Source organism: Panthera tigris, chromosome B2 (assembly GCF_018350195.1).
Source record: "Panthera tigris isolate Pti1 chromosome B2, P.tigris_Pti1_mat1.1, whole genome shotgun sequence".
Lineage (NCBI taxonomy): Eukaryota > Metazoa > Chordata > Mammalia > Carnivora > Felidae > Panthera > Panthera tigris.
The window spans coordinates 50,128,305-50,146,124 of NC_056664.1; the positions used below are offsets into that span (position 1 = coordinate 50,128,305).

Genomic DNA, 17,820 nt, shown 5'->3' on the forward strand with positions numbered 1-17,820 from the left:
GGCCATCTGCTCTGTCAGGGTGGCCCTTTCCTGTACCTGCAACTTGGTTCCTGTACTGCTTTCTGCCCTTGTGCCATCGAGAGTAGGAGAGGTAGAGGCCTCCCTTTGTGGCTAGCCCCAAGTGTATCACCACCCCTTGAGGTATCTTAATGCTACCCCAGCTTTGTAAGTAGGCATTTCACTAACCTCTCTTCAGCCACCCTTTTTGAGGTGAGATGGTATCTTACTCTTCCTGTACTCAGAGCGCCAGCCATAATGAGGTAAATGTTATGGAGTTCACTTCAGGATAATAAGAAAGGATTATAAAATATGTTAGAAATTGGGGAAGGCTAGATGTGATGAGGTTGAAAAGCTCTGTCCTGGAGCAAAATATAAGAATATACTGTAGGAAGAATAGATTACAAACTCCTCATAAACAACTTGAGGAGTCCAGGGCTGGACAGAGAGTAGGTCCATGCGAAGGGAACTGGGAGCCTCCTAGGAGGACAGCTTGGCACATCTTGCTTGGGCTGAACTGACCTAACCCTGGGTAGGCATAAAGGACACAGGCCATGCGTCCTGGTACGTGTCTGTCCCATCCTATGCAGCTGTGGGGAAGTTCACACTATGAAAATGGCCAGTTGGGGCTAGGGCCCTGGGCTCAGCCCCATAGATCCTGCATTTCTTGGGGGAGCTCAAGTTTCAGGCTCAGTAGAGAACTGAGGCTGGACATCACTCTATTCCAGCCTCCCCTGCACAGCGACAGGCTGGGGGGTAAAGGACTATATATCTCCATGTACAGTTTGAGATCCCAGGCCTGAGTGGCAGCAAGGAGGGAGACCTCCACTTCCTTCCCTCTGAAGCTATAGAGAAAGAGGATGCTGCTGCCCAGGTGGACGAACGGTGGCCAGTTTTGACCAAACCTTCTCAGACCAGACAGTCTGGGAAAACAAAAACTACATGTGGTGGGAGGGGCAGCAGAGAACAGGTACTGCCGCAGAGGGATTCTGGGAGTTTTGGTCAGTCTTGGGTCTACTGGACTCCTTGAATGGAGTGAGCCCCTAGGATGCTGGATGTACCATTGCAAAAGAGACTGCTTTTGGGAATGAACATTCCTACTGGTCTAAGATGTGTGCTTGAGTGACTTAAAATGAATATTGAAAAGATGTGATTTTATTATATGTACATCAGGCTCATAGAGCAAGGGTGTATGGCTGCACTTCAGTGGCTCCCTATTTTCCTTGGAACAAAATCCAAACTTCTTGCCATGGCCTTCAAAGTCCTTAGACTCTAGGCCTTGTTCCCTGATCTCACCTCATCATTGCCCTTCCCCACCTGTGCTGTCATGCTACACCCAAACCTAATGACTTCTGTTTCCTCCAATACAAATAGTCTCTCTCTTGCATGGCCAGTGATCCTGCTGACCTCCTGCCTGGATTCCATCCCTACTGCCCAACCTAAGCTCCCCCGACCTTACCTGCTGCAACTTGGCTCCTCAGATCTCACATCAGCTATGACTGCCCTTCATGACAGACCATGAAGGACTCATAGATTCAGGCAAAGGTGTCCCGATTAGGTTCATGCTCAGCATTATCTTGTGCCCCAGCATGAGGTTGTAGATTAAATTATGTCCCCCGGAAAGGATAGGTTGAAGTCTTAACCCTGGGTACCTGTGAATGTGACTTTACCTGGAAATAGGGTCTTTGGAGTTGCAGTCAATTAAGATGAGGTTATACTGGATTAGGATGGGCCCAAATTTGATTACTGGTGTTCTTATAAGAAGAGGAAAATCTGGATAGACACACACACAAATGTGTATGCCATGTGACAATAGAGGCAGGAATTGGAGTTATGCATCTACAAGCCAAGAAATGTCAAAGACTGCCAGCAGCCACCAGAAGCTAAAGAGGCATGGAAGGATCCTTCCCTAAGCCTTCAGAGACAGCATGGCCGGCTCATACCTTCATGTCACACAAAGAACCTCAAAAGTGTGAGGGAATACACTTTATGGTTCTTAACCACTAAATTTGTAGTCATTTGTTACAACAGCCCTAGGAGCATGATATACAAGGTATGCATGATTTTGGATTAGAATTACCTTTTTTTTTTTTTTTGTTTCTATCGCTATAGTAACCTCCCATAGGGCAAAGACTATATCTGGCTTGTTTATCATTAATAACGCAGCTCCTGGAACACAGAACGTTCTATATTAAAGATAAAATAAATATATGCTCCATAACTAAACAGGAAAAAAGATTCATCAACTGAGGGAAAATGGTTCTGTACAAAAAAGAAAAGAGAGAAAGAAAGAAAGAAAGAAAGAAAGAGAAAGAAGAAAGAAAGAAAGAAAGAAAGAAAGAGAGAAGGAGGGAAAGAAGGAAAAAGGCAGGCAGGAAGGAAGGAGGGTGAAGGGAGGAGGAATCTTTTAGGCTGCATCACAAAAACAGCAAATACAGGGGTGCCTGGGTGGTTCAGTCGGTTGAGTATCCAACTTCCCCACAGGTCATGATCTCACACTTCATGAATTTGAGCCCCATATCAGGCCCACGTCGGGCTCTGTGCTGATAGCTCAGAACCTGGGACCTGCTTCGGATTCTGTGTCTCCCTTTCTCTGCCCCTACTCTGCTTGCGTTCTCTCTTTCAAAACCAAATAAACATTAAAAAAAAATTTTTAAAGAAATACAGCAAATACAAAGGAAAAAAAAGAGCATTTTTTGTGTTACTAAATATAGGTCACATGAAACTTTCTACTTCAATTGTTTTGACAAGGTATGATATGATATGATAGCTGTTATGACAATTTTTTAATACATCAAAGAATCCATTAAATTTTTTTCTCCCTTTATTTATTTTTAAGTCCAAGAGATGTCCTAGGTGCTGATCATGATTTGATATTTGGTAAAAACAAAATAAATTGCTTTGCAAATCTTCATGTAGATGAAATTATATACTTTTGAAAACTTTACTAGCCTCACAATCATCAGGATCCACATCAGGTAACGCACATCATTGTTGGAAGCCCCAGACGCAAGTGCTGGCCATCCATGCCCGCTTCATTTAATCCTGAAAATCTTCCTTGCTTTTTCTAAATCTTCCTCACTGATAGGAGGCTTCCTCTGGCTGCCAGGCTGCAGAAACTTCTTCACGGGAGGGAGATTGCTGATTCTGGTCTTCAGGGCCTGCAATACACAAGGGCACAGCCTCAGACGGAGCCAGGGCCAGCCCCATCCCTGGCACAAGCCAGAGACCCTCCTAGACAAGGACCAGCTGAGTGCCCTCCATCAGCACCAGTGTGAGGCTGGGAAATGCACAGCCAGTGAGACACGAAGATGGGAGGAAGAAAAGACAGCTCGATCCCATTTTCCCCAAAGATGTCTTTCTTTCAGGCTCTATTCAGTTTCTATTCAGTTTCTTCTTCCCTACACGAAATCCTGTAGCTTCATGGCTTTTGTGCAATACGGGGAAGAGGATTGTGTCTGTCAGAATCCACACACATCAAGTCTCCAAACAGACAATGAAAATGTAGGAAAATTGCCCTGGACGAGAGACAGAAAATATAGAAAGCTGAACCATGAGACTGGCCAAAACCAGGCATTCCACTGAGAGAGGGACTGAGAGAGGGAGACTGCCCAGGGGAACATGATGTCTGCCCTTAGGAGCAGGTGCGGAGGGAAGAAATCAGAGGGTAGGAAACCTCCTCAGACAGGCACAGGAAGGAAAGAGGACACAAGTGGATAAGGGAAATCCCAGAGAAACCAAGGACAAATGCCACAGAGCAATGGGGATGGGGAGACTGATGCAGAGCCCTGGGTCCTTCTCATGGTAAAGACAAAGTGTTCTTCTTGGGGAAGCATCCACCTCAAATGTTCTGGGCATGACAAGATTCTCTGCATGCCTCGACCAGCACCCAGGAGGTAATCAATGCTGGAGACGTGGGGACGGCCAAGTCCTGGGCAACGATGGGACCCGAATGTAAATGTTAGATTCTGGAGGGGGAGATGTGAGCCTTCCCTCCTGAAGGCTGTGAGAGAGATTACCTTCAGCAGAGGGAAGTTGGCCATAAGGCTGGGGTCAAGCTCTTCCACATAGTACAGAAGTTCAACCAGGTGAATGTCAGCCCTGCTCAGCCTGTTGCCAACAAGGTAGTCTTGTCCGTGGCTCTTTAACACCTGGCAGGTTTGAGGAATTACATCATGAGCACAGGCATGGTCAGGCTGGGTCCCTCTGCCCCTCCCCGCACTCTCCAACCCAACCTCCTCACCTCTGCTGCCTCACTGAGGGGGTGTTGGCTGCAGACCCTCTTTGCTGCGCTCTGACTCAGTGTGACAGCAGGTCTCTGCTGTTCTTTCCCTGCTCCTCAGCTGAAGCCCCAGCTACCGTTTCCCTGAAACGTGTGCTCCTGTGTATCCCTTTCAACTATTCTGATGTATGCAACTTTTCCTAATAAAATGTTGGGGAAATTCACAAAATTTATTAAAACATCCCAATAATATGCAAATGATAACGTGAAGAGAAAACCCCACGGCATCACCAGCTTAAGGCACTTTGGATAAATACCCTTTCACACTATGTACACATATAGAAACATGGATAATTGTTATGCAAAGAATATAAGACCACTTCAAATGCCATATGGTAACATATGTTTTGCATTTAACTTACCATAGGGCGCTTTGATTTCAAAGCGAGTGGGGGCAGGGGCAGAAAGAGAGGGAGAGAGAGAATCCCAAGCAGGCCCTGGGCTGTCAGCACAGGGCTCAGTCTCACCAACTGTGAGATCAGGACCTGGGCTGAAATCAAGAGTGGGATGCTTAACCAACTGAGTCACCCGGGTGCCCCAGCCCATAGTTTCCATTTAGCATGATTTCAGGTAGTTTGGATCTTGAAACATTCTCCTCTTACGTCCAAGGAGAAACATTAACTGAGATAAGCACTGTCTATAATGATGGAACCTTATTTCCTTAGTTTGCATGGCTGTCCTCTGAAGTGTGAGAGCCATGCCTTCGAGTAGGTCAATTCTTTTCTCCCTAACTTCTCTCCATCTGTATCTTCCTCTTCATCACACTGCCCCCATCTCTGACTAGATACACCTCATCTGTCCACCCCCAAGACACTGCCACTCTCTCCCGAAGGGCAGCTGGTCTCATGTCTCCCTATCTCCCTACGCATGTTGCCACAGTATCTCCTGATGCATTGCTCTCACTGTGTTCCTCTTGGATCAAAGCCCCTATGTGGTGCTCTGTCTGCAGGACCTACTCCAATGTCCAGTGTGGCTCTCAGAGCCTTCAGCAGCCCAGGCTCTAACTATGACCATGAAAGTCTGCCAAATAGAGAATTCTCAGTTGGCTCCTGGTAAGTTGAAGTCTTGTTGGAAAATTAAAACTTGGGTATCACTGGTGCAATTCTTCCTCACAGTCAGTTTTTATGAAATGCTTTGAGAGTCAGGGTGCTGCGTCAGTATTCCGGAAGGCTCACTGGAAGTGGAGGTAAAGGTTCAAGGAATGCCAGCCACTGTCTTTCTTTGTCCTCTATGTCCAGCACCCAAAGTGCTCAATGACTGTCCACTTACTTTTTCAAACACGGGGAGATAACGATCTGTTACTTTCTCTTTGATCTGGGCAATCTTGGCCTCTTTCTGATCAGGTGGACACAGAGACAAAACGAGGATCATTTCATTCAAATCTGCCATACCTTCTATGTACATATCTATCCTGAAAGACAAAATGACCAAATTGTCAAATGTCTTCTGCCTTGATTTTAGAGTTGAAAAATGTATGAGAATGGGGCATCAGGAGGTGGCAAAGTAATTCAGCTCCATTTGATGCATTTTTATATACCAGTCATTAAGCTCTGATATTTACTTGATTTGAACATTTCATCCTAGAACAAGCCATCAAGGTAGATATGTGTCTAAAACTTTCATTATACACATGATGAAATAGAGGGACAGAGAGCATTGGTGACCTGTCCAGAGTCACAGGGAAATTGGTGGAATCCTGCAAATACCTACTGGGACCATACCTAGGGTCTGTCACCTCCATGGTGGCTTGTTCTAGGCACAAACGGAGTGTGACTCCATGTGGCTGACCTGCCCCCTAAGTGATCTCCAGAGAGAGTCGCTGGCACAACCATCTCAGTCATGTCCCCTTCCTCTCTCATCCTGTTACACCACCCAGGCCTGTTTAAACCAATGTCAGCAGGTTTTCCAATAATTTCCCACAGCACATGTTTCCACACTCCGTCCACATACAGTTGCCCAACTCTGGCCTTGTTCGCATTTCTCAAGTCTTCACCTAAAATATCTCCTGAAATGGTGAAATACTTTGTGCATTCCAAGTAGCACATATTCCAGCAGAGTAGTTTTGAATGTTCCAAGCTGGGCTTCCTGTAAGAGGTTTTTTTTTTTTTTTAATAAATCTTTATTAGCATATAATTCAATACTATAATGTGTACACTTCAAGAGTGTTTAAGTTTGTGATTTTTATAGTAAAGACACAGAATTCTGTACCATCACCACATACTAATTACAGAATATTTTCCTAATCCCAAAAGAAATGCTGTATGCTTTTACACCCATTCTAATTTCTTCCCTCCTCCAGCCCCTGGCAACCACTAAACTGCTTTCTGTTTCTATATATTTGAATGTTCTGGATATTTCATACAAATGGATTCACACAGTATGTGCCTTTGTGTCTGGTTTCTTTCATATAACATGATGTTTGCAAGGTTTATCCATGTTGTAGCATGCATCAGTACTTCATTCCTTTTCATGGCCAAACAGTATTGCATTGATAAGTAGACTAACCACTCATCAGTTGATGCACATTTGTGTCATTTCCACATTAAGAATTTTAAGAACACCACTGCTGTAAACATCTGTGTACAAGTTCTAGCGTGGATGTGTTTCAGTAGTCTTGTTTGCATACCTAGTAATGGAGTTGCTGGAATATGGCAACTCTATGGTTCACTTTTGAGCAACTCATAACAGTTGTTTCTGAGATTTAAATTTCAATCATGTGGTCCCATAACCACAGAGAGAACCCACAGATATGGTTGTATGGACTAAATCTGGCTACTTCGGTCCTGTATCAAAATGCTCGTGATAACCCTGGCATCTTGAGGACCATGCTCTGCTAACCCTTGTCAAGCGGCCAGTCCGTATAACAGGCTGATAAGTGAAGTTCTTGATCATCATTTTGATCATTTCTGAACCTTCAGAATCAGCGCCTTTGGATCCTTCTGTTCCCCAGTCTTATCTGCCGGACACTCAGACTCATCCTTTGTCTCTAGCTGTTGGCTGATATCCAGCTCCTAAAGGCCTGAGTACTGAGAATAGTGACTCCACCATCTTTCTGGCTTCCTAGTTCATCAGCATTAGCAAAAGACTGTCACCATATGTGCTCTATATGTGGACCACTTCCTTTTCTGTAATCCCACTTGGTGAATCCACTCCTAGGGGAATCCCTCATCCTCACAGCTCTCTGTGGTTTTGGACCTCAATCTATACCGCCAAGTCCTGTGCTGCTGCTGGCCACGATCCCCCCAACACAGTCCTGCCTGCCCAAGAACCCAAATTTTTACATTAATTGCTGATGAAAGAACAAAAAAAAGTACTGTACAGAGCTCTCTCCTTTATGTCTTTCCCATAGAGGTTGTATTTGGTGGCAATGTAGTTGAGAATGGCTCTGGTCTGGACCATCTTCATTCCATCAATTTCAACCATTGGCACTTGCTGGAACATCAAATTTCCATCTTTTGAAAAAAGAAAGAAGAAGCAGAGTGACATATTTTATGGATCATACTCTTTTAACATGAAAAACGTTTGTTGCCATGACCGAAGATATAAAAGGAAACAAAAATTATTGCCTGGTAACATTTCATCATCTCTGTATTTTGGTTTTTGCATCCTCTAATCCTCTTTGATCTCAGTCTGCATTTTACTCTTCACCTATTATTTCATTTATCTTTTTTGGAAAAATTTTTAATGTTTTTTTTTTTGTTTTTTTTTTTTTTGAGAGAGAGAGATATGAGCGAGAATGGGGGAGGGGCAGAGAGAGAGGGAGACACAGGATCTGAAGCAGGCTCCAGACTCTCAGTTGTTAACACAGAGCCTGATGTGGGGCTCAGACCCACGAACGGTGAGATCATGACCTGAGCCAAAGTCAGACAGACGCTCACCGACTGAGCCACCAAGGCGACCCTCATTTATCTTTTTATTTATCATCCAGATACATGGTAGGTTCCTGTATTTTTTGTGGTTGATTTACTTTCATGGGTGTTTTAGGAAACGTTGAGAGAGGCTACACCAGGGCCAACATCGCATTCAGTTCAAATGAAACATTCCAAAGTAAGTCTCTGGGTTCATGCCATTAAGGCGAATTTGAAGGGAGATTTCTATGTAGGGTGTTTTGCTTGCTCCCCCAGTTCTACCACTGGACAGTGTGTATCGGGCAAGCCCTGGTTTCCTGACTCTGCTGATGCAAGTAGTGCTTGAATTTTGTTCTTCATCTCCATCTTCATACTGTCACCTGGCCTTTCAATTAATCCAACTAAACCATCTTATTATCTGAGTCTATGATATTGCTAGGATATAAGCTTGCAATAATCCAGCAGAGAAAAGAACTCACACAACTGCTGGCCTATTTCTACTCTTTTCATTCTACTGCGTGGGTTTGAGAGTCCTTGCCTGGGCAGGCTATGTGGGATCCTGAACTGACCCAGCTCACTTGGGGGCAGAAAAGCTGGAGAGTGCAAGGGGAGGGCATTCACAGGACACGGTAAGACAGTTCCTTTAGCAAACACTCAGAGTTCAAGCCCCCCCCAGCCTTGAGTGAGGTGGAAGATCTGCCCAAGGAGCCCCGCCCCTTACCTTGGAGCCACTCATCTTCCATTCCACCACCCCCAGCTCCCACCACACTCACAAGTAGGTGTTCAAACCCTAACTTATAACTTCTACTTGATCCCCTCATCCGAGGAATTAGATACCCGGTCTTACCATTCTTTAACTTATCCAAGTCTTCTGGAGTTTCTATAAATTTCTCTTCAAACTGGAAAGCAGAAACAGTGAATTAGCATACCTAAAATACCAAGGATGCTTCTTTAAAATCATCTGATATTTGAAAAAGATTCATGTTTCTAATTATTGCACAAATGTCAAAAATGATATTTTGTAGATTTCTTAAATCAAAATCCAGATAAGGCTTACACATTATGCTTAGCTTCTGAGTTTAAGTTCTTTGATGAGAAGAAATTTAATAATATATTAGGTGAAATCTGTTCATCTCTTAATAGCTGACAATTTTTCTTTTAACATAAAACTCTTGACAGGTCATTTATAAAAGTAGAAGAATCTCCTAGCTTATGTGAGAAACGTATTCTGATAGAGTCAATTTTTGGTCTAACTTAGGATGACAAAACTCAGATCTAACCTCTACTCCGGCTGAAGCCAGGAGCCACCGGATGGACTCCATTCTGCCACGTCCATTAAAGTAGTGAAGCTTGGGCTTCCCTGCCATGATAGACTCTGAATTTCTCTAAACATGAATGAAACAACAAACGAATGAATGAATGAATGAATGAACAGATGAACGATATCACAGAAGCAAAAACATACTTTTTGATGTTGGTCAAATAGCACCAACAGTGCTTAAGGAGTACATGCCTTCCTCATGGAAGAATTAGAAGAGACCCTAGAATGTCTTTCAAGGCCCAATTCTCATACATCATTAGCCAGTCCTGGGAAACTCTTCCAAACCCTGCTTGTTACCTCCACTAGGTAAAGTCTGATTCTCTTGGCAGGCTAATAGGTGAGAGTGTGTGGTAAGGATGCAGGTGTGGGTGTAAGGAGGAGGGGGAAGGATTAGAGAATTGCTATTTGTTGAAACTCTGCTAATGATCCTGACCCAATGCCAGTCCTTTTGGATACATTATATCTTTAATCATCATAATGGCCCCATGAACTATTTGTTATCAGACCCATTTTTCACTTAATGAAACCAAGGCTCAGAGGTGAAAAGCCTTGTCCATAGTCTTCTCTAGTTAGTGATGGACATGGAAATCCACACCTAGGACTAAAAAGAGAGCAGGCTTGGAATCCACTCCAGTGCTGGCGCTGGGAGCCTATCAGGGACACTGAAAGCAGAGGACATCTCTGACAAGACCAGGATGAGGAGCAGAGTCAGGCTTCCACTCCTGACTGTTATGCTGCTTTTGTTTAAAACAAAGTTAGGACTAAGACTCGCTTAACTGCAGCTCAAAAGACCCTGGTTCTTTTTTTTTTTTTTTTTTTTAATTTTTTTTAAAAAATGTTTTATTTATTTTTGAGACAGAGAGAGACAGAGCATAGCAGGGGAGGGGCAGAGAGAGAAGGAGACACAGAATGCAAAGCAGGCTCCAGACTCTGAGCTGTCAGCACAGAGCCTGACACGGGGCTTGGACTCAACGAACCGCGAGATCATGACCTGAGTGGAAGTCAGAGGCTTAACCAACTGAGCCACCCAGGCGCCCCAACCCTGGTTCTTTCCATAGACACAGGATGCTAATTGCTAATTTCCTTCAATTCCCTTCCTTTTTTTTTTTTTTTTTTTTTTTTTGATTCTACATTCTGCCTTTACTTAGTGCACTTTATAATCTGAAAAAGGGGTATTACCATATTAACATTACAGTCAATGGAACAGAACTAACATTTCTTCATGTCTATCATATAATGGGTATTCTCGCCTATTTATCTTCAATTAATCCTACAAAAATCACCTGAGATACATTCTGTTATTAGTGTCATTTTAAAGTTGAGGATACTGAGGTTTCTTGAGTAACTTGCCCAAAGTAAGTGGTGAAGTTGGGACCCAAACCTACCTCTACTCAAACTTTATTTTCTACATTGGTGTTTTTAAAAAATGCGTGACCATCCTTCAGTGGATTGTGAAATCTAATTTTTAAAATGAAGTAGGAGAAAATAGAAAATATTAGAGTGCATTCACGTAGAAACACAAACTTTGTTTCATGAGGTCTTAGCTTCTATTATGTGTTTGTTGTGTATACGGGCCTGTGCATGAGTACACACTCATTTGATCAGTATAATGGTACTTTGTGATACTTTGTATCTGGTCAATGAAGTTTGAAAGCCCTTGGTCCATCCCAGGCTGCGTAGGAAGTGAACAAAGCAGGGAACCAGATAATAAAACTCAGTGGCTCAAACAATGGATGTGCTATCATAGGTGTGAATGGAAACACACAGGACCCATTAAAAGGTGGAGTCCCCAAGGCAGGTCTTAAGGAGGAACAGTTGCCTTTTCTATGCAAATCCCAAGCTCTGTTTGCAAAACGTTAAGATTGTCTTGCAAACTTTTGTTGTGGAGTTTGGGACAAAAATATACCTCCCTTACCCAGTGGATACATCTTTGAAAAACTGTGTGACTTGAATTTTAGAATTTTAGATATCAAAATGTTTTTAATGTCCACATTTTTCATTTGGGACTCAACAGTCAAATCTTTAGAAAGTAAAGAACCATTTGGAAACATAGTTACTCAAGTCATCTGTAATTAGAGATTTTGTTTATTGTACTTTTTTACCACAGGGAATAGAGGTACTATGACTCAGCAGAATGAAAAGAATAGTGCTCATTCTATGTGTGTTTTGAACTACAGGTCACAGAGCTGTGATTCAAACCCTCACACTGCTTACCCATGGACTGAGGATCAGATTACTAAAGGAAATGATATTTACCTTACGTAATATTTTATCATAGGACTCCCCCTGATAAGCAACTTTGTTCACCTTCTGAAGGGGAGGTCTCCAGAGGCCTGATAAAGGCTGTGGCAAAGGTTATCAGAGAACTTTGCCTGATCAAGATATCAGCAGATTTCTGGTTCTGCCCCGGCCTTGTGCATCCCTTATGTCTTCCATGTCTGGCCCATCCCCCATGCCACTGGCTCCCTGATCCAGGCACTATGGAGTCTTTCCTGCCCCAGCCCTTTGCATGGATTCCAGCCACTGCTTCTCCCTGCAGCTGGTCACAGCACTAGCACAAGGCCTCACTGTCAACTCGGGTTGAAAATTATCCCTTCTCTCCCAACATCCTGTTTCTTACCTGGTAACAGACCTTTCACTGCTCCTTCTTCAACACTTTGTTTCTGGTGACATGTAACGTATATCCTGCTTTCAAAAAGTTTCCTTCAAACTTTCTCAACTAACATCATTGATCAGTTTCATGTACTAAGAAATGATGGTTCACAGGAACAAGACAGGAGCCTGATTTGGTCTCTGCCCTAAAGGGTTTAGAGATAACTGGCAGCACACAAAAGGCCCAGTGGTGACTCCAGTTTAATTGGGTCCAACCCCCAAATCATGATTGTCTTACCCAAGTAATTCAGAGCAAGGTGAAGGTTGCCAGGCTGAAAGCCAAGGCTCCTGCCTCCCAGGACAGCATGACATGTTCATGCTCATTGCCTCTTTGACCACCATTTGTCTGTTTTCCTGCTCTTCAAATTAGGATTGTGCCTTATCCTTGTCAACCATGCTCTCTTGAGCATCTTGCAAAGTGCTTTTCTTCACTGTCATTTCAATATCTTCTGCCATACATGCTATATCTTTTCCCGTGGATTCTGTTATGCCTGGACAACTTCTGGATTGTTACAGTGCTGTCACTGAAACTCCAGTCTCGCCTGTCCAAACCTGTCGTTCCCCACCAATGTTAACACTTAGGACAGCACATCGTTGACTCTTATATTCTGATTGCAATGACTCGTGCATTCTAGCTAGGTGAATTTCTGTGCCTTTAAAAGTGAATTAAGTGTTCTGCTGATTACCTACTTTTCCCATCAAGATTTCTTGAGTTTGGGAGTTGGAGAAGTCACATGATCTAGTGATTCTTAATTAGGGGTGATTTTGCTTCCCCACACCTTGGAAGACATCTGATAATGTCTAGAGACATTGTTAGGTATCAAAACCAGAAAGGAGAGTGTTGCATTGTCAGCTGGGTAGGGATCAGAGATGCCTCTGCTATGGCATGAGACCATGCTTGATGTGCCTCCGAATGCTTTTTGTCTCCTACTAGTCATTCTGCATTTTATCTGCTTATTTTCATCAACCGTGTTATCCTAACAGACACATTTATTGGATACTTAGTTGAAAATGTCTTATGGTTGATTGCAATTAGCTATTGTACCTATGTAGTCTTTCCAGGATAGGATGCACTGCCATTTTGGGAAAACGCAGTAATTCTCCCATTATCCATTGGTACTTATTCTGCTCCACAGGCTGCCTGTCACTGGCCCTAGGGTAGAGCCTGACCCCCACACTGTGCTCTTTCTAGAAGTACTGAGTGAAACAGAAAGAAACCATGAGAATCTTAATTGTGTCAACAGTACTGCTGAAGTAACCATTTCTTGCAAAACTTGTAAATAAGCTCTCATTGTAGATATTTTAAAGGTCGAAGTTCACAAATTTGAGAAAATATGTATGTTAACAGTATTGTCAAATACATTCTTTAAAGCTAATTAAATGCACATTTCTATAACAAATATTTTTAACTAAACAACAATGGCAACAAAAGAACAATTAACAGGACAGCTCCCCCACAACACAGAATAAGCCAGCCTAAAGTGTCAAGAAGGCCAAGCTTGTGAAACCCTGTTCCAGCCCTTCTCTAGGTTTGCCATGAGTTGCCCAGAAAGAGAATGGGGCTTACCAGTCAGCTAATCAGAGCAAAGACTGACTTAGAATCTAGTTCTGCTGACATTCAGATTAATTTTTACTCTTATATTAAGTCTTAATTTTTAATTTTTACAGCCTACATCACATCACTGTATCATAATTCACAACTATTGCGTGTTGACTATAATGGTTCTCTGTGTCTGCACGAGATACATTCCAAGACCCCCAGTGGATGCCTGAAACCGAGGAGAGTACCAAACTCTACATATACTATGTTCTTTTCCTATATATACATAATACGATGAAATTTCATTCATAAATGAGGCACAGCAGATGAACAACAATGACAAATAATAAAATAGAACAATTCTAATGATATGCTATAATAAAATGATGGGCAATTTATAACATACGAATATTTTTCTTTCTGGAATTTTCCATTTAATGTTTTCAGACTGCAGTTACCACAGGTAACTGAAACCGCAGAAGGCAAACGACACGTAAGGGGGCCACTATGCTTCCACAGAGAAAGTAAGTCTGGCAAAACACTCGCACTCTCTCCTGCACTAGTCATATTCTCAGATTGCTGAAATGGTATCGTTCTTTTTTCCCCTTATATCATTCAGTTTTTTCTACCTAAATTCTTACGTCCTAGGTTTCTAATCTCTTTATTTTTATATTTCTGTAAAGATGTATCCAACAGCAAGTGAATAAACATCTCTTGGGGCACCTGGGTGGCTCAATTGGTTAAGCATCTGACTTCAGCTCAGGTCATAATCTCACAGTTCATGGTTTTAAGCCCCGCCTCAGACTCTGTGCTGACAGCTCAGAGCTGGAGCCCGCTTCGGATTCTGTGTCTCCCTCTCTCTCTGCCTGTCCCCTGCTTGTGTTCTCTCTCTCTCTCTCTCTCAAAAATAAACATTCAAAAAACAAAACAAAACAAAACAAAACAAAAAAAACAGCTCTTGAACTGTTCCCCAGACACACCAAGAAGTGTAATGCGAGTATAAAACAGGCTTTTCCTTGTGCTAAGGACACATTTGAACGCAGTTTTCTGGTGACCTAGAGAAGAGGATGGAAGGCAATGTCTGAAAACTTAGAAAAGCAGCACTTACCTTACTGAGGTCTATTTCCCACTAGGCTCAGCAGCTGCGTGCCAATCCTTCCTGCGTTTATAAGCTCTTTGATAGTTAGTAACTCCTCCTCTGTGAGGTGGGTAGAGTTCAGTGGGGGGAAAGTCACTCCCACAACGTTCAGGGCCTTGGCTTCTGTGACAGATTTGAAGGAAATGGCGAGTCACCTTCTTATGAAACAACTATTTAATATGTTCCTTTTCAAGGTTGGCAATTCAAAGATTAAACAATTTCTGACTGATTGGACTCTCTCTGCCAGTCAGTGAGGTATGGCTTTGGAAAGAAATTTACAGTGAGGTTTTCATGAATTGCATACTAGGACCAAGACAGATGAAAAACCTCTACCACGAGGCTAGCAGATCTCGGGAATGCCTTTTATATTGGGTTTTAAATAAAATACAGGGCACCCAATTGAATGTGAATTTCAGATATATAATACATTATCTTTTGGTACTGGCACAAAAATAGACATATAGATCCATGGAGCAGAATAGAGAGCCCCAGAAACAAACTCATCATTATATGGTCAGTTAATTTTCAAAAAAGGAGGCAAGAATATACAATAGGAAAAAGAGTCTCTTCAACAAATGGTGCTGGGAAAACTGGACAGCTACATGCAAAAGAATGAAATTGGACTACTTTCCAACACCATTACAGAAAAATTAACTCACAATCGATTAAAGATCTAAATGTGAGACGTGAACCAGGAAAATCCTAGAAGAGAACACAGGCAGTAGTTTCTCTGACATCAGCCTTAGCAACATTTTTCTAAATATGTCTCATAAGGCAAGGGCACAAAAGCAAAAATAAACTGTTGGGACTGAATCAAAATAAAAAGCTTTGCACAGAACAGAAACAATCAACAAAACAAAAAAGCAACTTCCTGAATGGGAGAAGATATTTGCAAATGATATACCTGCTGAGGGGTTAATATCCAAAATATCTAAAGAACTTATTTATACAACTCAACACCCAGAAAACAAATAATATAATTTAAAAATGGGCAGAAGATATCAACAGACATTTCTCCAAAGAAGACATCCAGATGGTCAAGAGACACATGAAAACCTGCTCAATGTCACTCATCGTCAGGGAAATACAAATCAAAACCACTATGAGATATCATCTCACTCCTGTGAGAATTGCTAAAATCAAAAACACAAGAAACAATGAGTGTTGGTGAGAATGTGGAGAAAAAGGAAGCCTTGTGGTTGGTGGGAATGCAAAATAGTGCTGCCCCTGTGAAAAACACTATAGAGTTTCCTCAAAAATTAAAATTATAATTACAGTATGAGCCAGAAATTCCACTGCTGGGTATTTACTCAAGGAACATGACAGCAATGCAAAAAAAAAAAAAAAAAAAAAAAATATATATATATATATATATATACACTCCAATGTTTATTGCAGCATTATTTAGAATAGCCAAGATATGGAAGCAACGCAAGTGTACCTGGACAGATAAATGGATAAAGAAGATGTGGTGTGGGGTGCCTGTGTGTCTCAGTTGATTGAGGGTCCAACTCTTGATTTGGACTCTGGTCATGATCCCAGGGTTGTGTGATCAAGCCCTGCATCAGGCTTCACACTGAGTGTGGCTCTCTAAAATAAAATAAATAATTAAAGCAAAGATGTTCTGTGTATATACACAAAAAAATATTACTCAATCATAAAAAGAATGAAATTTTGTCATTTGCAACAACACAAATTGACCTAGAGAGTATAAAGCTGAGTGAAATAAGTCAGTCAGAGAAAGACAAATACCATATGATTTCACTCATCTGTGGAATATAAGAAACAAAAGTAAAAAGAGAAACAAAAAAACAAAAAAAACCAGACTCTTAACTATAGAGAACACACAGATGGTGATCAGAGGGGAGGTCAGTGGGGGATTAAGAGTATGAGTAGTGTGATGAGCACTGAGTAATATATAAAATCTTTGAATCACTGTACTGTACACCTGAACCTAATATCAGTATGTTAATGATGCTAGAATTAAAAAAATTTTTAATTACAAAAATAAAAGCTTTCAAAAAATAAATACTCATATAGTATAAGTATGCCCTTAATGTTGTTTGGAACATACTTAACACTAAAGAATTATTGTTTACTTGAAACTCACATTTAACTGGTATCCTGAATTTTTTCTGCTAAATCTAGAAATCTAGTTCGTATGCTTTTTTCTCACTGTCACACTCCAACCAGCCTTCCTAGCCTCTGGGCCTTTGCACTTACTCTTTGTTCAGTTTGGAATACTCTACCTAAAGCTACTGTATTTATCCAATTATGTTCTTTCTAACAGTATTTTGACATTATATGTTTACTATCAGTTTCCTCCATGGACTACGAACTCTTGGAAAAGAGTCTTCATCTTGTTTTCAGTCAAGGCCCCATTGCCTGGCACAGCATCGGACACATATTGGCATGTAGAGCTCAATAAATAATATGCTGTTTTAAAATAATTAAATGGAAAATTTCTAGCAAATGCAAAAGTAGAGAGAACAGAATAATAAATCCCGATGTACTCATCCCCCTGCTTCAGCAACTGCCAACAATCTTTTTTTATCAACACCCTGTAATGGGTGGTATACCGGCCTCCTAAAAAGATAGGTCCGTGTCCAAATCTCTGGAACCTGTGAATGTGATCTTATTTGGAGAAGAGGTCTTTGTGGATGTCATTAAGTTAAGGAACTTGAGATGAGATCATCATGGATGATCTAAGTGGATCCTAAATCCAATAACACATGTCCTTATAACATAAGAAAAAATACAGACACACACAAGGTGAGGTGGTACAAAGATGGAGGCAGAGATGCAGACGATGTGGCCATGAGTCAAGAAAGGCAAGGAGTGCAAAAAGCCACCAGAAGCTGAAAGAGGCAGGGAAGGATTCTCCCCAGGAGCCGCTGGAGGAAGAGCAGCCCAGCCACCATCTTGACTCTAGACTTCTGGCCTCCCAAAGTGTGAGTTCTGTTGTTTTAAGCCTTCCCTCTGTAGTACTTTCTTAGAGCAACCATAAAAAAACACTGTATACTCCCATCTACTGCCCCCCAA

General features: G+C 41.9%; 1 protein-coding gene across 2 annotated transcripts; it reads right to left on the minus strand.

Moving 5' to 3' along the window:
- Nucleotides 1–2,883: 2,883 nt before the first annotated feature.
- Nucleotides 2,884–14,855, minus strand: LOC102958324 (glutathione S-transferase A2). 2 transcript variants are annotated; one of them, XM_007095518.3, is made up of 7 exons: nt 14,749–14,855; nt 9,408–9,512; nt 8,975–9,026; nt 7,599–7,731; nt 5,549–5,690; nt 4,017–4,148; nt 2,884–3,158 (listed from the first exon to the last, which is right to left on the minus strand). In XM_007095518.3, the coding sequence occupies exons 2-7, from the start codon at nt 9,492–9,494 to the stop codon at nt 3,033–3,035; spliced, it is 672 nt and encodes a 223-aa protein (XP_007095580.1). In that variant the 5' UTR covers nt 9,495–9,512; nt 14,749–14,855; the 3' UTR covers nt 2,884–3,032. The 2 variants fall into 2 exon arrangements, with proteins under 2 accessions (XP_007095580.1, XP_042842492.1); XM_042986558.1 differs by lacking the exon at nt 9,408–9,512 and having other exon boundaries at nt 14,749–14,764.
- Between the last annotated feature and the right edge of the window lie 2,965 nt (nt 14,856–17,820).